We start from the raw sequence: 21,880 nt of genomic DNA, 5'->3' as shown, positions 1-21,880 counted from the left end.
GCTGCACATTTCTCCCAGTGATATTTCAAGCGGTAGGCGTTTTCTTAGTGGAGGAGAGCAATCTGTCAGCTCTGCCAGGGAGCCACCTCAAAGCGTATCGGGTTACTTTGAATGACAGCGTAACCATGGCAAATAATTTGACTAAAACTATTGTCTTATCCTCACCATCCCTGGGTCAGATAACCAACCAATCACAGCCCGCACGATCGCTTTCTTGCCAGCTTAGAATAATATTATTAAAACAAGCGAGGGGACTAGTGTAAGGAGAGTAAGTTATGTTGAATCTGCTAAGAAAAAGGAGTTCGCCGCAAGCGAAGATTTATTTGAGAAGTTAGTCCCGAAACAACTAGAAGGGAGTGACTTATCTGCAAAGTCGTTTCCAGGAGGACATTTCGAAAGTCTGAAGCGTCTCCCGTGGACTTAGTCGGGGTCTAAAACGAGTTTTGCTTTCGTTGTCTCCAGGCAAAGCAGACGTCCGAGGAAAATTCGGTCCTTTTTCACTGACGGGTGGATGCCTTAGTTTATAAGAAGTCAGAAGAAAGGTGATCATGTCTATGCTTCCTACGTTTGGCTTTACGCAGGAGCAAGTTGCTTGCGTCTGTGAGGTACTACAGCAAGGGGGGAACATTGAACGCCTCGGCCGTTTCCTTTGGTCACTGCCTGCTTGCGAACATCTTCACAAAAACGAGAGTGTCCTTAAAGCAAAAGCAGTAGTAGCCTTTCACAGAGGCAATTTCCGCGAGTTGTACAAGATACTGGAAAGCCACCAGTTCTCCCCGCACAATCACCCAAAGCTTCAGCAACTCTGGTTAAAGGCACATTACATCGAAGCAGAGAAACTACGCGGTCGCCCTTTGGGGGCTGTAGGCAAGTACAGGGTGCGAAGAAAGTTCCCTTTACCCCGGTCCATATGGGACGGCGAGGAGACCAGCTACTGTTTTAAGGAGAAAAGCCGCAGCGTCCTGAGAGAATGGTACACCCATAACCCCTATCCGTCCCCGCGCGAGAAAAGAGAGCTAGCCGAGGCCACTGGCCTCACCACCACCCAGGTCAGCAACTGGTTCAAGAACAGGCGGCAGAGAGACCGGGCAGCCGAAGCCAAGGAAAGGTACGAGTAAGTAAAATCTTTTCAAACTCAGCATCCCGAATTTCGCCGAGCTGCTCTTATTCTCGGTATACTGGCGGTGGTGGTGGGGTATATATATATATATATATATATATATATATATATATATATATATATATATATATATATATATATATATATATATATATATATATATATAAAGTGACTGTCCACTGGTTCTAAAAATAGGTTAGCAATGATATGGACCTCCATCCAGTTTCGTGTGCCAGCATTTGCCCAAAAGGCAACCCTTCAAAACTAGGAGCCAGAGACCTCGGGAAAGAAGATCCAAAAGATTGTAGAAAATCTAAAAAAATAACATGATCTGTATTGACTTTATGGACTTGTATTAATTGGGAATTTGAAAATGAATTTTTCAGAATTTTGTTAACTTAAGAGGGACTACTTTATAATTCTTTTGTGTTGTCAACAAGTGCAACTCATTCTGTTTCTCTGTTGAAATAGTTCAGATTCATCACGAGTGCGGTCATCTAGCTAAAAGTATTCTCTTATATTAAGGTCAGCGCTGCACAGTTATATTTTGACACATGGGCCCTTTGTGTGTGAGTCCGTGTAATGGCTGGATGGGGGGGGGGGGGGGGGGGGGGGGGGGCTGGGGGGACTCCGTTTTTTTTTTTCTCTTGAGTTTAACTACAAAGACTTTATGAAATGAGTAGGCGCTCTTGAACTTGAACTGCAAAGGCAGTGATTTGAGCTGAGCACCACATGAAGCAAACATACTTCTTCGCAAGTTTGTATTTAAGCGTGGTTTTAAAAGTATAAACGCTGCATTTTGTAAATTATAATTGAAAAGATGAAAAGTATAGAGTGCAGCAGTCAGGTGCTCTTTAAAAACTAAGGGTATCACGTTGCGGAAATTGCCAAAGGCATCCAGCTCATGCCTAAAACCCGGAACAGTGCAAATTATAACATCTATCGTTCTGTTTTTATACCACAGCAATTTCTAGGTCCTCCAAAAATAATATATATACAGTGTGAGTTTGTTTGTGTGTTTATATATATATTTATTTAAATATATATATATATATATATATATATGTGTGTGTGTGTATATATATATATATATTTAGTGTGAGTTTTTTTGTGTTTATATGATTTATTTTATATATTATACATGTATAATATATAAATATGTGTGTGTGTGTGTGTGGATAGATAGATAGATTTATATTCAATATAAATATATATATGTATATATATAGTGTGAGTTTTTTGTGTTTATATGATATATTTTATATATTATACATATATAATATATAAATATATGTGTGTGTGTGGATAGATAGATAGATAGATAGATAGATAGATAGATAGATAGATAGATAGATAGATAGATAGATAGATAGATAGATAGATAGATAGATATTTACGTGCTGTGTTTTGTTTCTGGATTTTAGCATTTTACTAATTACCGTTTATAAGTAATCCGTGTGTGCTCTGCAATAAAGCAACGACTTTCACCATTCACCTGGGAATTCTACAGACGGGTTAAATAAGAAAACGCTTAAGGCTCAAGTAACGATGGTTTCATTAACATTGCCTAAACCTCTTCAATATTTATTAACAACTATTAGTGAGAGATCTATCTCTAAACTATCTTTGGTCAGAGCTGAAACTTTTTTTTTTTTTACTGAATATCAGGGTTGCCAGTTGTCGCTTGTAATTTCAGGGTCAGATTTAAGAACACACACACACACACACACACTCTCTCTCTCTCTCTCTCTCGAGCGTTTTCCTCTGTCAGTTCTAGCATACGTTACAAAAAAGAACATAACGACAGTCCGTCCATTTTATTAAGGCACAGGTGCGTTATCTGCCCACCGAGTTTCTTACCTGCTGATCCAATTCAAAGCTGTGGGGAGGGGCTGCTGACTGTACCACTGAACAGGACACTAGCCCACCTCAAACAGTGCTGAGTACTTAAGTCAATTGACAAAGTGGGTTGGTTACTGTATAGATGAATATAGAGTAGGTTATCTGACAGATTGTCAAAATGTCGAATTAATTCTAATATGCATTTACATACACACACGTCTAATGTATATACAGGTCGCTGTGAGTTTTGATAACAATGACTTTAAATAAACTGTACACAAGTACGACTATGTGGTAGTTAGTAATTGTACATTACAGTACCTAGCTACTCCATTTCTGCCAGTGATAAATGCGCGTATTATTCAAGTGACTGTGACGAGGCTCTTTGCATGGCTGCGTATGGAGCTGCTTTTTCCTGCCACATTGATTTCCCGCACAAATCATAGCCAGCGTGACAGTCAATCAGCAGTTTTCTTCACTCGGGTTATTTGTAATTTAAAACCTTGCAGGTCAAAGTTAAGTTATACGATTCTCATTTCTTTTTTTTTTCTCTCTCTCTCTCTCTTCCACCCCTAAGGGAAAATAACGAGAACTCAAACTCCAACAGTCACAACCCATTGACTTCTTCCATGAATGGAAATAAAACTGTTTTGGGGAGCTCGGACGACGAGAAGACTCCTTCGGGAACTCCGGATCACACCTCGCCAAGTCCGGCTTTGCTCCTGACGACGAACTCTGGACTACAGACTCTGCACGGCCTAGCGCCCCCCCAAGGTCCTAGTGCCATCCCGGTTCCCACCTCAGATCCCATGCACCCCCACACTTTGCACGAGGCCATCCTTAACCCGATGTCGTCCAACTTAGTCGACTTGGGCTCCTAAAATGAGACGCCTGTACTTTTTCAGGAACAGTTCCAGAAAGGCAACTTTTAATTTTCTTCTGACAAGTATGTGATGTACAAAATCATTAGTGGATATTTGTCAACCAATGGACAAGCGTGATGGATAGCTGGTTTGAAAGGTACCGTATAGACTGAGAATAACCGCGAGAAGGTATGATGTAAACTATAAGTCTTAACGTTTTATTAATAGCTCGGACTGAGACAGATCAGTTTTCATGTAGCGCACTCTCTCCCTTTAATATGTTTACATGCTGGATATAAAAGGCCATAACGAGTTCTGTTCTGTTACATGTTAACATTAAATACAATGTTGTTGAAATGCACCGCCTTGAGACGAAGGCACTTTTCGTTGTATTTTTATTTGTTGTGTAAACACGTGAGCAAAAAAAAAAAAAAAAAAAAAAGCTTACTATAGCACATTTTACCAAAATAGAACAATATTGAAAATAAACATTTATCAAATGGAATTCGACTTTGTTGACCAAATTTGTTCTTACAGTCGGCCTACATTTTGAATCAATTCGTGTTTTCTGGGCCGCACTCCTCACATGTAATTATTAAGATCTGCACTATCAAATTTCAATAAAGTCAGTAGTATGTAGAATTGAATAAAATAAAGTGTGCCTATAGGACACCTGACAGTCCGAAAGTCTTAATTCACAGCCACTCCGATTCTCATTCCACCAAGACGGGAAAACTTGCAGACTCGGCGGTCCGCCGCGTAATCACTGGGACACTTTGCTGCTGTAATTGTTATTTTATCTAGGAAGACTTTAAATGAACAACACACGTACAATCTGAAGTTTATTTAGATGCAAAATACATGTATATGTATATTAGTATGTACACCAGGCAGATTTAAATAGAGGCTAATCTTGTTATTTTAGAAACCAAATAATGTCATTGTGGCCTGTTGGAGTAATCAGCTTGTTTTGTAGGCTGCACTCGATATTTGCGTTGTTCCTAGATATCAGCTGAAATATTTTAAATTGCCTAAAATAAGGAAAACTATAATACATATGCACATGATTTTACAATAGTGACATAACCTTAATGTGAGCCTGTAGGTACATTAACAGAAAAAAATCCTGGGAATTAATTAATTAATTAAACGTTAAAATGTAAACCCTTACTATATGGTGTTTTCATAATGGACTTCATGTTTCCGACGAGTCTTTATTTTCATGCTTCGTTATCGCCGTTTCTTGTCTTTAGATGTTCCTTCAAGCGGCAGGCCTTTTCCATCTTCCCAAATAACAATAAACGATTGTGAAAAGAAGCCGCGTGTATTAATCCTTCTTCCAAAACGATGGTCGTGATCACTTAACTCACCAGACTGAGCTATAGGAGCCGCCTTAAAGTTACCCAAAACTGCACAGATTGTGCCAGAACCCCGTATGAATTCAAGATGTGAATCTATAGACGAAGTGCCTTCTTGTTTTATGTGACGCCTTTCGTTTTGTACAGACGTGATTATAGTAAATAACACAAGGCAATCCAAATGATTATGGTTAAAATAAATTAATAAAAAATATATCACCTTACAAATACTAAATAATTGATCAAAACCGCGCTTCTCTGCCCCTTTGACACTGAAGCCAGTGAGCATTGATTTGTTTAAGATATCGCGTGATTGCCGCGCTTAATCGGAAGTCATTAATGATGCATGGACAGCCACAGTCGCTCGGCCTCTGCTGTGCGGGCTCTCGGCAAGCGAGTCTCCTCTCCCATTTTTTGGTTTAATGTTCCTGACACCTCAGCCTGCACACTCTTTGTTCAGACTTCACCGATGTCCTTACAAAAGGTGCAATTGAAACAGCAGTTCAACCAGCCATAGATAAACGAGGCCAATTAATGCAAATACACAGGCGCACACATGAAAAACTGAACGGTTAGCAAGTCGTGCGTGGTGTGTAGTGCACGCAAACGTCACCGGGCACTTTTACGGACCCGTCTAACTTTACAAATGCCAACACCTGTCCTGTTATCTTTATACAACCAGCTGTCAGCATCTAATTGTGCTCTGGATGCCTCTGGGACAACTTTTAAGGCTGTTGACAAACTAACATTAACGCGGTTATTCCAGTTTTAATATCTGTGTGCATATATGTATTTTTGTACGTAATCACATCATTTTTTCAAGCATTTTACCAGAAATGTTTTAATCTGCCGTTAAATTCATAATGTCCGTCCAGAATGCAACAGGCGGTCATCACAGTAGACACAACGCACATGGACTGTGACTTGCTGCTGATCGTCGTTGTATTAGCACTTTTAAAAACTGCTAGGAGAAGAAAGCTAATCCCTGATAACATCCCAAGTGTCGTTTATTATTATTATTATTATTATTATTATTATTATTATTGTTATTAATTAAACGTCAGCCTCAGCGCATATAATAATAAGCACGTCCAAATTCAGATTTTTAGGAATCGGTAGATCGTGGGAGAGCCAAAGGAGTGCTGAAGATTAACGGCGGCACAGACTTCCGACTGCTGTACAGGAGTAAATGAAGAGTTACTTGATGTACACTTTTGATAGTTTAGAATAAAATGTTGGCACAATCAGGATGAAGTGTCTTTTGAAACTATCATTTTTAATGAATTAGGATCAAACACATTACAATATATCCACAGGGTGACTACTGTGCTTTACTGATGTCGATGCCAATCCTTTTCTTTTTAGAGTGATTTGCCATAGGCTGTAAAAACATGCAATTCACTCCCAAATTCCATGGATTATTATTAATTCTTTAAGTCGTGAGAAGATAAGAACTTGAAAATAACAGGCTGTTATTTTCAGTGGATGATTGTGGCTGTTCATATTTTTATATTGAATAGATTGAGAAGCCACTGGGTGTTCTGTACTAAATGTTACAATGCAGTTTATTCGCCTTTCATTATTATTGCTGCATGATAATAACAGATCAGGGAAAACGTTAATTATATGCAAACAAGATGTTGATTTGTTAACGTTGATTTCTGACTAAAGTTCCACTCTGAATCAACCGGCCAGTCTCTACTTCATGTAGCGCCGTTTACAGAAATGGCTCAGCCATCAATCAGATTTCACAGGAGAATGAAGCATACGGCTCTGCTCATGTTATACATCTGTATTGATGTTTTATTTTTATGAGGTACACCACAGCAGATTCCGGGCAACTGGTGGTGTTACGGCAAAAATGTAAATTATTAACTGTTTAGGGGGAAATAATGTGTTAAAACTTGCAGCAGTTTAAGGTTCGGAAATTTACAAAAGTAATAAAAAGTCCGCGGCTGCTCATTCAAGTGTTTCACACACCACCACGTCCTGTCGTGCCGTTACGCAGTTGTGTAAAATTTCACATACAATTATACTATATTTTTAATTTCATCAAGAGCCACGTTGTAATGTTTCGTTTTTCCTTTACTTGTACCGTTATATTTAAAAGTGAACCGTAATATTGTATTTGGAAAGTTCGCGAATGTGAATTGACCGAAATGCCCGAAAATCACTAAAAATGACGGGTAAAGGAATGTCAACAGTAATCGGTGACTTTTGTTATTGTTCAACACGGTGCTAAAAATGAAATTATGATAAAAAAAATAGGTTTGGAATATAATGAATATACACTTTACTGACCGTACATCCATCATTAATTAACCTTAACACAACTGACAATGCGCGTTACATTTCGTGAGCACACACACATTCGTTATTTGTTATGCTGTGAAGCGCGAGCTTTGAATGTGATAAGCAAACATTTCGAATAGAATGTCAATGGACATTCTGACGGCAATAATGCGGACACGAGCATAAATAATAAAGACTAAATGCGATGACCTTAATCAAATACACTATTATCAATATTGTGGCATTCATTGATTTTGTTAAATTTCACCAGCACCAGATACGCATCCAAAAACTTTACGGTGACATTCAGCTTATTAAACAATCAACAGAATAGTTTGCTTTTTTCAGATTCAAAACAAATTTCCTTTTTTTAAATGTGAGAATAACGCGTCTTAGCTCCAACGCTTATCTAATTTTTGAATGTAAGTACGCATGCGTTATAACATTATTAAATCAGGCGTCAATCGGAACGCCGTTTCGTTCTGCCCGACACTTCGTGGTCTCCTTGTGCAGTTGTTAATGCGTAGCATCGAGTAAAGGGTCGCACGTATGTCTTTAAACCTCGGGGGTAACGGGGGGGTAGTGCCTAAATCGAGCCTTCTAGGCGGATGCAGTCGGCGATCTCTGGGGTCTTCCAACGACTCGCCTCCATCTGACTCTAATCAGCGTACTCAGTGATTCGTTATCAGGTCGTAGTATTCATTCAGAAGGGGTCGTATCGAATGACTCAGCGGTGAGGTGGTGGTCCCGCATGCTGATGCCGTTTTAGCTTTCTGGTCGCTTGAATGTTGTCGTGTGCAGAAGAAACGTTTTAAAATGTTAAACATACGTTATGCAGCGCCTTTTATATCAGACACCGTCAAGGCGCTTTACAATATTTCATTTAATTTTGGAATCTGGCAGGTAGAACGGGGTCACAAGGTAAGCCAGCGTTGAGCACTGGACCTGCAGCCTTGTGGTTTTCAGTGCCAGACCATCGACATTTAAAAAACTCGATGTGATTGACAGACGTGAATTATAAGTTCATTTAGACTGGTGTCTTGCTTTTCATCTGGATCACATGTTCTAGTACGCTCCATATATTATTATTGGCTCATTAAATGATAAATCAGAGGTCATTTGGTCTAATTCTACAATTAACGTTTTATGCGTGGGTACTGAACGCCCTCCGCATTTACCGGTTAATCCAATGCAGTTGCGCAGAGCTGAAGGATCAGACCCCGATGGGGTGAAGGTCTATCGTGGAGCTTAAACATGAACGCCAACTGCATACCCACTCAAGTGCCCACTTAGAGTTTCAATTATCGCAACGCTTCCTTCTTTCGGACGGGGGTGGAAATGCGAGCTGTGAGAGAAAAACCCACGCGAACTCCACAGGCCGGGGCGTCAGTTAAAAGAGGGCTAAATATGAGGCACCTGGTAGAAAATATAACGGCCATTTCACACACTATGGGTAAGTCATCACGTTTAACGTCCTGTGTATTTGGCGCAAAATTCCCAATAGTCTGAGAAAAAATAAATAATATTTCTGCAAGGTATAAAAAGGGTTGAGAGAAACTGTAAATATGGTGACAAAAGTTTTCAGCATCAGTGAGCCCTAAGAAATCCTTACCAAAAAAAAAAAGACTCTGAAAGTAAGGTAAAATGGAAGGACGTGTTATTTAAAGTGTAAGCTTCTCCTTTCAAATTGGCAGTAATCAAAGAGGCGAGAAAATGCACTGATGATGCACATTCAATATTTGTTACATTTATAAACGACAATTGCGTTATTGTACATATAAGTATGAAACACTCGCTCCATGTAAGGGCTCTTCTTCACGGAGTGTTCGTTTAACACTCTCGATTGTGCTGTGAGTTGTGTGCAATCTACTTATAAAAGTTATGCTATGCTTTATTGTTTTAGTGGCCTTATGTCAAAAGGCGCGATCGTAAATTGACTTTTTAGGAATAAACCAATCACCCACCCAATTTTAAATCTCCTCAATCCAATTATAGGTTGAACCATTGTGAATCTTCTCCCAAAAGCTACTAGTGCTGAGTACCACTAGCTGCAATGAAAAAAAAATGAAACACGCACGACGATAATAGTAACCCTTTAAAACCGATCAAGGGAATTCTCTGAATGCTCAGGACGGGTAATAACGCAACCGTTCTAATGATGGGAGGCTTTCTAATTTCATTTGATGCCACCTTGACTCGTGTCGACCGGAGTTCAATCGCATTTTTATAGGACGTCACAGTTAACTTTTGAGCGCGTGATCGCATATACTTTTGTTTGAAAGAGACGGCGATCACACGGGAGACGAGCACAGGGACGAGCACACAGCCGCGGGCTTCGCCTTTGGCCCGCCCGCTCTCGATCCTTCCCTGTCTGCCTGAGCTCGGCGCCGCTTCTATTCAGACACGCGCTGCGTTGGGACTCGGCTTAGCCGCTCGCCGCACTTGGGACGGCCGTCTCTCGGCACGTTTTACCAAAGGAACAAACGTCGCAGATTAGCCATTTAGGGAGTAAACAAGAAAAAGCATATTTGTAACTTCGTCTAACTGACTAAAACCAAAAAAGTTAGCAAATATCAACGACAAATGTAATCCAATTCCGTAATCGAGAATCGAGTCCCTCTTGTTGCATCGGAGTCGAAGTTTTAACTCCGGGTGGTGACGCTAGAAAAGCTTAACAACATGAAAAATCTGTGCCGTTATCTAGGAGTATACATTCTGGAGTTGTCTGCAGTTTGCTTAGACACAAAACGACGTGTTACTATCCTAGAATCGCGTTCTGTTTGAGGTCTTTATATGTCTAAAGAAAGTGTGGCTTTCATCAAAGGCGTTAGGAGTTGAATAATCTTCATGCCATTAAGTAAATCAGTATATACTCTTAAATATAAAGGTGCCAAGGAGGAGGTTCTTCAGAGCAATTCCGTAGGGGTACCATTTTTGCTTCCCAAAAGACATATCCACATGAAGGCTCTAGACAGAACATTTGTTTATTTAGATCTGTAACAGGCTTCATGGATAACTAGGAGTACAGTAGATAACAGATTTGTGAAATACTACCAGGTTCCCAATTTGAAGAAGTCTCTTGCTGCCTGCAATAATAAGTTAGGTTTTCTTGATCTGTTTGTAGCCTGCTAGATACAGATTTCTGTCTTGTCCACCTATTAGGAAAAATTTCAAAGCCCAAAGTGCAAATTTCATATGCAAAAAAAAAAAACTTTATCAAAACAGAATGGTTCTTTGTCAATCAATGGCTCTATGAAGAACCACACAACCCAGTAAAGTGCCATTTTAGAACCAGGATTTTTAAGAATGTAGGTGGCCATTCTAGTGGGCATTTTGCTTTTCTACCCACGTGCCAAGACATTCATGTTAGCTGAAGACATAAGTGAGGGATGGTGTGGCATGAGGAGCACTTATGGTGGACCAGCGTCCCAGCCAGGGTTGCTTCTGTGTGGCATGAGGAGCACTTATGGTGGACCAGCGTCCCAGCCAGGGTTGCTTCTTGCCTTACGCCCAATGCTGCCAGGAAAGGCTCAACATCCATGAGTGTGAATTGACTAAACGAGTGTGAGAATGGGCTGTTAGGTTATGTTAGGTTAGGTGATGTTATGTTAGGTTAGGTTATGTTATCTTAGGTTAGGTTAGGTTAGGTTAGGTTATGTTAGGTTAGGTTATGTTATCTTAGGTTAGGTTAGGTTAGGTTAGTGTGCTCCAGGCTGTAACCAATGTGACGACTGACTGTGTTGCAATTTGCACATAAATATAATTCTTTCTGCTTTATCCAGAAGGGCACCGCATGCACTCAGGCAGGCCAACATGCTATTATTCGATGTTTTATAACCCTGGGACTAGTCGATTTGGTAGTCAGATTGCTATTTCTGCATTTATTTGGGATTTTTAATTAGATAGCAATTTGGCTGTTTGCATAGTCTGTCCAGTCAAAAGGACCAAATGAAATTATGTGTTTAATGCATTCTTGTTTACCATGACATTGGAGGCTGGCCACGTGTTATGTGTTGCTTACATGCAAGTAACAATTTCATTGTATGGACGACATTGTTACTACTACTACTACTTCAAACTGCTTTCTTCATTGCCGTTTTTCAGAGCAATACCATAGGGGAACCATTTTTGGTTCCCATTAGAGCCATCTACATGAAGGTTCCAGAAAGAACTTTTATGTATTTAGATCCATAACAGGCACCATACAGTAAATAACCACATCTAGATGGTAACAGATTTGTGAAATGCCAATGGGTCGTGACATTTAAAGGACTCTCGCTGCTTACAGTCACTCAGGCCAAGTCCAGGTTTTTGTAATTTCTTAGTGTCCCGCTCAGTAGCACACCGTACATTCAAGATTTCATTTTGTTTCTACATATTAGGAAGTTTTTCAAAGCACAGAGAACCAACTTCATATGCGAAGAACCCGTTCCAGAATGAAATGGTGCTTTGTCAAGCAATAGTTCTATAAGGAACCACACAGCCCAGTGCAGAACCATGAAGTGCCGTTAAAGAACCGGCATATTTAAAGATGCTTGGGTTAAAAATGAAAAAGAGAAAGCAGGTGTTTTCATATTTGAACTTAACTCTGTTCGTAATTCGTCTCATTAGAAATTTTATTCAAATGTGTTCTCCAGGAGGATCAGATATATTGAAATAACCTGAAATGAACTGAAGTTCCATGCCTTTTTATTTGGAGTCATGTCTACTGCTTTATCACGAGGAAGAATCAGGAACTGACATAAGACAATATAAATTAAGGAAACACATAAAATATGCGCATACATTAAATAAATAAAGATGAAACTTAAAATGAGCCAAAAAGAAACAAAAAACAAAATGCTCAGCAAAAACTTGCACTCAAGTCACAGGCACAAACAGGCCCCCTTTGCTTTATACACATACACCACATTCTGAAATTTGCTTAATTCGTTTCCGGGTTGACGGGCCCTGAGCCGCTCTCAGCACAAAGGACCCCCCTAGACAGGCCTGTATAGTCCATGGCAGCTTTTACTTTTTAGAACACATTCTAAAATATTCAGAACTGTTCGGTGATACTTTACAAGTACTGTACAGAACAAAAGTGAAATTGTTCATAAATGTAATGTAGATTAATGTCTGGCACACATGCAGATATGGTGACTTGCCCACGAGTGAGTGGTGGGAATTGAACGCGCAGCCATGTTGCCTGCTGTCTCCTGGCTTATTAGGCCGCACTGTAATGCACTTTTCGTTCTGTCAATTAGCTCTCAGAAAATAAAGGCATTAAATTAGGCAAAGTGTTCAGTTAATGACCATCTGGTTAAAAATCAGTGAAAACAACATGCCGGACGATCTTTGAGCAGTGCTGCTGTGTCGGACTGTTATGGTAGCAGTGTCACTCTTCATGTATCAGACTGTCTGGAATGCCACGGCGTTTAAGATTTATCAACATTATTTTTTCACTAAAATTTATTTTAAGATGCATGTTTTTCTTTCTGCCCAACCTGAAACAATAGCTTTATAATGAAATACCCGGGCAAAGGAAGTATGGTGTAGATCGTAATAAATGTCCATTTTCTTTGTTTGTGAAGAGGACTTAATGATTCAAATATGAAGAATCATGAAAATGCAATGTCACACGTTAAAAGAGTGAGCGCAGGTGATGTATTTCACCCTGACGTCATGTAGAAGTGTCCGGGTGATCTGTCAGTGCCATCTGTTCTGCCCTATGAGTTGCGTCTCACCCGCGGTGGCACGCAGTTGGTATATTTTAATATTCTGTTGATCACACACATTGGTCCCATAATTCATCCACTTGTCTATTTCATAAACTCCACTTGATCCTTTTACAGGAATGTGATGTACAGAAGCACAGGGAATGAGTCAACTCCATCAGGTACGACGTGAGGCTATGGCGAGGCACTCAAATTTATAGGACTACACCCATTTATATTTTGCCAATATGAGGTCAGCAATTAATGTAATGTGCGGTTTTTGAGACGTGTGGATTGATCTCAAGCTCCGGGTGCTGTGGGCCTTGCACTTGCAAACCACACAAATTACCTTTAAGCGAGTAAAAGTACGTGACGTGTCTTTCTGGATAAAGCTGACGGCAGCAGCACCTTTCTGTCTAAATGGTGACACAGGACCGGGCCAGCGTGCTGCGTGTTGAATTTCAGTGCACTCTGCTACAATGGTTATATATTTCATGTTTAAAATAGAATTCAGGATATTATAGTGCATATTATTACAATGCTAGGGGCCAAATGAGTGATCAGTGCTGCAGATTAGGCACATACACTCTTATAAATGCTGGTTCTTTAACGGCACTTTGTGGTTCTTTACTGGTTTGTGTGGTTTTTCTCGTTGAACCATTGCTTAAAAAAGCAGCATTTCATGCTGGGATGGGTTCTTTGCATGTGAAGTCGGTTCTTTGTACTTGGAATATGCAGAAACAAATTGAAATCTTTAATGTATGGTAGGCTACCTAGTGGGACGCTCAAACAAACTGTACCAGCCGGTGTTATCGTTTAGAGTCCTTCTAAAATCAGGACCAACTGGTATTTCACAAATCAGTTACCATCTCTTTGTGGCTGTTCACAATATGAAGTCTGTTACAGACTGAAATAAATTTCTGGAACCTTCATGTGGAAGGGTCTTCTGATAAGCAAAATGGTTCCCCAATGGCGTCACTCTGAAGAAGAAGCACCTTTATGTTTAGAATATGAATCCCAGGCCCAGTTATTATCACTGTGGAATTTGCATGTCCTCTCAAGTCCCCACATTGTCCTCATCCCCAACGACGTGTGTGTGTGTTGAGTTAGTTGGCAGCTTCAGACGGACCCCACGTGAATGCAGCTGTGTGTGAGTAGGCCTTGTGATGGACTGCATGGAACTCTTAGGTCCTGATGACCATGACTTTGACTAAACTGGTCTGAGAATTCAATTTCACATTATAGTTATAGAAATAAAATAATATCATAATCATAATAGGAATGAATCGTTGTTTGAGTAATGAAGCAGAGGTGGTATTTTTGAGGGAAAGGCTTCCTAAGACTTACTTGACTTCATTTTCCAAGCTTAAGCCTATTTTACCCTCTAGAGCAGTGATTCTTAACCTTTTTTTGAGGCACGGACCCCTTAAAGAATCTGATGAAAGCTATGGACCCCCTTGCCCTGAAATATTCGCATAAACACAACTTTGCATACAATGAATATCCATCCATCCATCCATTTTCCAACCCGCTGAATCCGAACACAGGGTCACGGGGGTCTGCTGGAGCCAATCCCAGCCAACACAGGGCACAAGGCAGGAACCAATCCTGGGCAGGGTGCCAACCCACCGCAGGACACACACAAACACATCCACACACCAAGCACACACTAGGGCCAATTTAGAATCACCAATCCACCTAACCTGCATGTCTTTGGACTGTGGGAGGAAACCGGAGTGCCCGGAGGAAACCCACGCAGACACGGGGAGAACATGCAAACTCCACGCAGGGAGGACCCGGGGATCGAACCCAGGTCCCCAGATCTCCCAACTGCGAGGCAGCAGCGCTACCCACTGCGCCACCGTGCTGCCCATACAATGAATATAATTTACTTTATCGAGATTTGATTGTCTTATACATATATGACCTACACAAAGTATTATTAAACTTTAAAGTAAGCAATCTAAAAACAATGCAAAAAGTTATGGCCACTCATAATAATTTTTGAAATACAATCCTCTTGTGCAAATTAAAACACATCTACTACTACCATTACTACTACTACATCTACTCTAAATCAACAGTACTGGGCTGTATAGTGAATATAAATGTTAATTTTTATCTGACCCTCACGGACCCCCTGAAACCCATCCATGGACCCCCCCCTAGGGGTCCACGGACCTCAGGTTAAGAACCCCTGCTCTAAAAGAATGAGGTTGTCACCACGGTAATTAAATGCCGTGCACGATATGGGGATTGACGAGACAAGAAACACTCCCAAGATAAAAGTGTAAGGAAGAAGGCCCTTCAAAAGTTCACCAATTCACCATGAAACCGATTGCGAGCGGAGCGATTATCTGCTCAGTTGAGACGGAGGAGCGTCCAGAGAGCAAATGTGTCAAGGAGGCTGTTCCAGTCATGACGGGGCTGTTGAAATTCTTCCTTCACCTAATAGCCGCTGCTTCATCAAGTCCACAAAGCCCAGCTCAGTGACATGATCTCACGGCCTCATGGAGGACACACGGGGCCTGTTTGTCTGCCGAGTTCATCCCGTTGTTGCTTGTCCTTTTCTTTATTTTCATTTCACTCGCCTTTTTTTTTAAGCATTTAGATTTAAACATGACTTCTGGCTGCAGGCTGCAGTGACTCCAAAATGCTTTTTCTGGCCGAACGTGTCATGGAGGTCTGGGGCAAACCTTTTTGCTTGTTTGCTCTTCTGCTTTAACACAATGCTACGTGTTTGCGTTTGCTCCATTAAAGGTGTGGGAACACCGAGCTGAGATGGGAATTCAATCTGAGGCACCAGAGGCCATAGCAGTTGATACTCGTAGCCATAATGAGCATTTTATCTTTGTGTACATAATGTACCGATACTATTGTTAACATTTGGGAGGAATATGATATCAGGAAGGAAAGGTTGCTTGTAAAACCTGTATCACTTACGCGGCAGATGACTTGACGACTTTCACCCACGTCTAATTGATGTTTTTTGTAATAGTTATACTGCTCTTTAGCAAATCACTGAGAAAGATAAAAAGGCCCATCCTGGAGGATCACATTAGACAATCACTAAGTACACGGCACGGACAAAGCTGTAAGAAAAGGAGCCTTCGCCAATGAGCTTTTCTAATTAACACTTGCATTTGCGTTGAGCGCCATGCTGAAGACGCGCAGTACCATTTTTCAATGTATTTTCTTTCTATGTTCATCACGATGCCTGCTGCCTTTTTGCCCACATGCAATCGGGACCCCGACAAAGCAGGCCCTGAAAACAACTGGAACGTTTATGATAGTTAACAGGTTATTATTGAATTGATTAATTTATAATAACACAGATTAATTTTAGCGATTTATGTATTTATTAGTGTGATGCCCTGCTTCGTATGCCATAGCACTTTATTTTATTTTCACAGCTTGCAGTGCTATGTCAGCGTTTATCGCAGATTTTTTTTCAGGATTATAAAACTGCTAAAACATTCTGATTCTAAGGAAGGAATGTTTTACTCTGGTGAAGAATGTAATAAAGTCAATTTCAGTTTATTAGGTTTGAACGCCCATCACTATCCGTGAACGTCCCTGTACACTCATAAAATTGCTGGCTCTTGAACGGCACTTCATGGTTCTTTATTGGGTAGTGTGGTTCATCGTTGAACCATTAGCTTGACCAAGCAACATTTTCATTTATTGTATATGAAGTGCTTTGTAAAACTTCCTAATATGTAGAAAAAAGAAAAACCTGAAGTTTTGAATGTATGGTAGCCTAACAGATTAAGAAAACTTGGACTTTGTGCCTGCAGCAAGAAACCTTCTAAACTCCTCATGTATTGGTATTTCACCAATCTGTTACCATTATTTTACTTTTTATACCACATTCTAAAATATTAAGAACTGTTTGGTGATACTTTACAAGTACAGAACAAAAGTGCAATTGTTCATAAATGTAATGTAGAGAAATGTTTGGCACACATGCAGATATAGTGACTTTCCCACGAGTGAGCGGTGAGAATTGAACGGGCAGCCATGTTGCCTGCTGTCTCCTGGCTTATTAGGCCGCACTGCAATGCACTTTTCGTTCTGTCAATTAGCTCTCAGAAAATAAAGGCATTAAATTAGGCAAAGAGTTCGGTTAACGGCCATCTGATTAAAAGTCGGTGAAAACGACACGAGACAATCTTTGAGCAGCGCTGCTGTGTCGGACTGTTACGGTAGCAGTGTCACTCTTCACGTATCAGACTGTCTGGATTGCCACTGCGTTTAAGATTTATGGACATTATTTTTTGACTAATATTTATTTTAAGACTAGACAAAGAGTCTGTTTCGACAACGTAAGATGAAACGGGCACGAGTGGAATAGTAATAAGTATAAGCACCACAAACCCAATATAGGTGTATTGTAGTCGCCTTTCTCTTTGAATTTTCACGGCCGTAAATCCGCCGCCTGTTGCGATATCTCGTAAGGTTTTTTGGGCAGCTGTGCAGAAAGCGACTGCGCATTCGGCTTCGGACGGACGTGAGTGAATGAGTGAGTGAGTGAGGAGGCTGGCGAATTATATATAAGATGGGAATTTTCCTTCCTGCCTAACCTGAAACAATAGATTATAATGAATTGCCGGGGCAAAGGGATTATGGTGTTGATCTTAATACATGCCCATTTTTTTGTTTGTGAAGAGGACTTCTTCTTCTTCTTCTTCTTTTGACTGCTCCCATTAGGGGTTACCACAGTAGATCATCCAAAATTGTTGTCCACATATTGATTTGGCAAAATTTTACACCGGATACCCTCCCTGACGTAACCCTCCCCATTTATACGGGCTTGGGACACTGGTTTGTGCATCCCCTGTGGCTGGATTTTGTTTGTGAAGAGGACTAAATGATTCAAATATGAAGAATCGTGAAAACACAAGTCACACGTTAAAAGAGTGAGCGCAGGTGACGTATTTCACCCTGACGTCATGTAGAAGTGTCCGGGTGATCTGTCAGTGCCGCCTGTTCTACCCTGTGAGTTGTGTCTCACCCGCGGTGCCTTCTAGGTGGCATGCAGTTGGTATATTTTAATATTCTGTTGATCACACACATTTAACAAACTTGGACTTTGTGCCTGCAGGAAGAATCCTTCTAAACTCCTCATCTATTGGTATTTCACCAATCTGTTACCATCATGGTTATTTACTGCATGGAGTCTGTTACAGATCTCATCAAATAAGTAAAAGGCTCTTTCTGGAACCTCCATGTGGATGGCTCTTTCGAGAACTAAAAATGGTTCCCCCTTTGGTGTTGCTCTGAAGAGCCGCTCTGGTGCCTTTGTGTTAAAGTGTGTACAATGGCTTTGGCAAACAAGCAGGCTCAGAATTATTTTCGTGTTCTTATCTCCGCAGTGCGTGTTCAGTGGTCTTATATATCATGACAATCAAATTGTGACAAACTACTCAAAGGGGGACTGCACAGTTTGGGTTACTAGCAGGCTGTCGTCTTCAGCTTAAAATAAAAAGAATTCACGGGTGACGAGAAGTTACGGTGGTTGTGTGAGGCTCTAAGGGACCTAAAATACACTAAGGGGGACTGTAGACAGCTGCCATCAGTATGCCGTCACCGGACCCCCCTCACTATGGCAGTATGTGCTTGGGGGTCTGTCTTGCCTTGGTGGAGGTAGCGCTCTGTCAAAAGGGAGCAACAATGAAGGTGTGTGACAAACATCCAGACTTGTGAATGAAGTGCACTACCACCCAAGCCCCCCATTAAGCCGCTAATGTGGAAAGACAAGTTGAAACAAGACCTTGAAAGAAGTTATCAAGAGGCCACCGTGAGGAGTTCTCATGTGCACGGCGCCACTGGACAGCCATGTCCTGCAGGAGAGCACCTCCTGTTTAGACCCCCTTTATCCTCGAATGTTAAGGGCTTTTTTACCCCTCAAAATTGCTTTGAGTACTGAGAAAAGCGCTATATAAATGTAATGAATTATTAAAAAACTTTTTTTCTCTAGGAAATGTAATGAGCAGTGCCATGTTACCGAGTGAAACTCAAGACCCAAACTTGTGCCCTCACCTACTGACCGAGAACTGGAATTTCTTTATAAAGATTTTATTCGTTCAGGAAATCTGTTGCATCCACCTGAAGGATTATGCAAGAAAAATAAAATTAATTTTTATTTCCTTTAGTATAGTTTTTATTAGACATATTTCATTAACATGTGGTAATAATATGGGACGACAATCAGAAATGATTGAGTCCAATATGAAAACGTTCAGACTCAAGCATATTGATTATGGAAAACAACAACGGATCAAAACGAAACAAAGACGCCAAACAGGCCATGAGATCGAAATCAACGGTTTTCGTTGTTGTTTTTAGTCGCGGAGAAATCATTTAAATGGGGGAAAAAAATGAAACGTCAGAGGTTCACGGCTTTCTAAACAGTAAATGAAGGAAATCGTGTGTCGCAGGCCGCCTCTGAATTAACTCGCCCGGTTTAATCTCTGGGTTGTTGTTGGCCTGCGACAAAATGGTGCTGAACAGGCCCGCACTACACACCTGGGCACAAATCTACAATCACTCAGAGCAAGCAGGCCGGTCAGAGCTGCCCGCGAGTCACCGATGGACCGTGGAGGGTGTGGGAGGAGGGCCGGCGAACTCACGGCCGACGATCGGGATTTAGAATGAGAGTTTGAAAGGCGCTTGATTCAGGTCAGGGACTCGGGGGGCGGAGCCTATCCTGGGCACCAGTCCATTGACGAGCATAAATACATTATTATTATTAGATAGATAGATAGATAGATAGATACTTTATTAATCCCAAGGGGAAATTCACATTCTCCAGCAGCAGCATACTGATACAAAAAAACAATATTAAATTAAAGATTGATAATAAGGCAGGTAAAAACAGACAATAACTTTATATAATGTTAACGTTTACCCCCCCGGGTGGAATTGAAGAGTCGCATAGTTTGGGGGAGGAACGATCTTCTCAGTCTATCAGTGGAGCAGGACATTATTATCAGGGCCGCTGCTGGCCAAATGGGTGCCCTACGCAGAAATTTACTTTTGTGCCCCCTCCCCCAAATATTAGTTAGGCAGCCGTAACTGAGGTGAGGGCGCGCGCGTCATCACGTGTGCTTAGCCTACTCTGCGTTCACCGTAAAATGCAATATATACGTTTATATTTTTGTTTATTTGTATATGTATATTCACCCTGCCCGGGATTGGTTCCTGCCTCGTGCCCTGTGTTGGCTGGGATTGGCTCCAGCAGACCCCCGTGACCCTGTATTCGGATTCAGCGGGTTGGAAAATGGATGGATGGATGGATGGATGTATATTATTAATATTAATTTATTATTATAATATATAAAAACGATTTTTTTGAGCAGCTGGGATGGTGCCCCCCTGGGAGTTGGTGCCCTACGCAGACTGCGTACTCTGCGTATAGGGAGCGGCGGTACTGATTATTATTATTAATACAGCGCAATGCATAATAATTTTAACTGCGGGTAATTTAGACTATCCTATCTATCTATCTATCTATCTATCTATCTATCTATCTATCTATCTATCTATCTATCTATCTATCTATACTGTTGTTTCTCTATAGTTTGCTCCTCTTAAGGACCTTATCCTTTGGGTTATGCTGCATTATATTTCCTATTTTTTCAGGCTGCTCTGTGCTTATGAAGATTTTTAAAAAGCGCTAGAGAAGACTGTAGGGCTCGAATAATCATTTCTTGCCGATTTAAAGCTGCCGACATGCTTTCCTCAACCGCAATCCGTATTTTGCCCACGTTTTTATACAATACAATACAATACAATACAATTTATTATTGTGTAGCCCAAAATCACACTGGAAGTGCCGTAATGGACATTAACAGGCCCTGCCTTTTGACAGCCCCCCAGCCTTGACTCTCCAAGAAGACAAGGAAAAACTCCCAAATAAACCCTAGGGAAAAAATGGAAGAAACCCTGGAAAAGGCAGTTCAGAGAGAGACCCCTTTTCAGGTAGGTTGGGCGTGCAATGGGCGTCAAAAATAATAAATACCATACAATACACAGAACAGAACAAAAGTAATCCTTAATACAATATAATAGTGCAATAGAAATATTACAAGTACTGAGCAGAATTCAACAGTAAATGATATTACATAATACGATTTGGATTTGTTTACCTTTGGAATAAATATATAAGAAGTCGCCGACTTAACTAAATGTCCAAGCGCTATTTCTATGCACAAGTGCCCTTTGATCAATACGAGGCAGTCCCATGTAGTATAATAATAATTAATAATTGTATAATAATAAATAAAGAATTGTTTAATTCGAAAATATCTGCCGTTCTAAAAGTTCAAGTCATAATTACTTACTTTTAAATAAGAATCAAAATGCCCAGCCGTTCGCTTTCAGATAATGCAAGGCAGACAACCGGCAGACGCTTCAGGGTGTACGGACGGACATCTCCCGGAAATCTACGCCATTTACTCGGAGATGTCCCGAGCCCACCACACCTGATCCAATCCTAGTACCCCATGGTTTGGCCAGTGTTTTTTTTTTTTTTTTTAAATAACGTTAAATAACTTGCGATAACGTAATCTCAGATGATTTTTGATTTAGTTAGTAGAGCGTGTCTTTGTTCACAGTAGCAAACCTAAAACTGGCCAGAGGGTTTAATGTTTAATGTCTCCATTTCGGCAGAGGAGAGCGCTTCGGACTTCACAGCCAGCAAATAGA

The 21,880-nt window shown here is 40.7% G+C and overlaps 1 protein-coding gene across 2 annotated transcripts; it reads left to right on the top strand.

Moving 5' to 3' along the window:
- Positions 1 to 271: 271 nt before the first annotated feature.
- On the top strand, positions 272 to 4,182 carry six2a (SIX homeobox 2a). Of its 2 annotated transcripts, none has more exons than XM_028820679.2 (2): positions 272 to 1,108; positions 3,540 to 4,182. In XM_028820679.2, exons 1-2 carry the CDS (start codon positions 549 to 551, stop codon positions 3,841 to 3,843), a joined length of 864 nt encoding a protein of 287 aa, XP_028676512.1. In that variant the 5' UTR covers positions 272 to 548; the 3' UTR covers positions 3,844 to 4,182. The 2 variants fall into 2 exon arrangements, with proteins under 2 accessions (XP_028676512.1, XP_028676511.1); XM_028820678.2 differs by having other exon boundaries at positions 272 to 1,114.
- Positions 4,183 to 21,880: the final 17,698 nt, after the last annotated feature.

The sequence above is a fragment of the Erpetoichthys calabaricus genome, chromosome 15, assembly GCF_900747795.2.
Source record: "Erpetoichthys calabaricus chromosome 15, fErpCal1.3, whole genome shotgun sequence".
Classification (NCBI taxonomy): Eukaryota; Metazoa; Chordata; class Cladistia; order Polypteriformes; family Polypteridae; genus Erpetoichthys; species Erpetoichthys calabaricus.
This window is presented reverse-complemented; position numbering and strand designations above follow the sequence as displayed.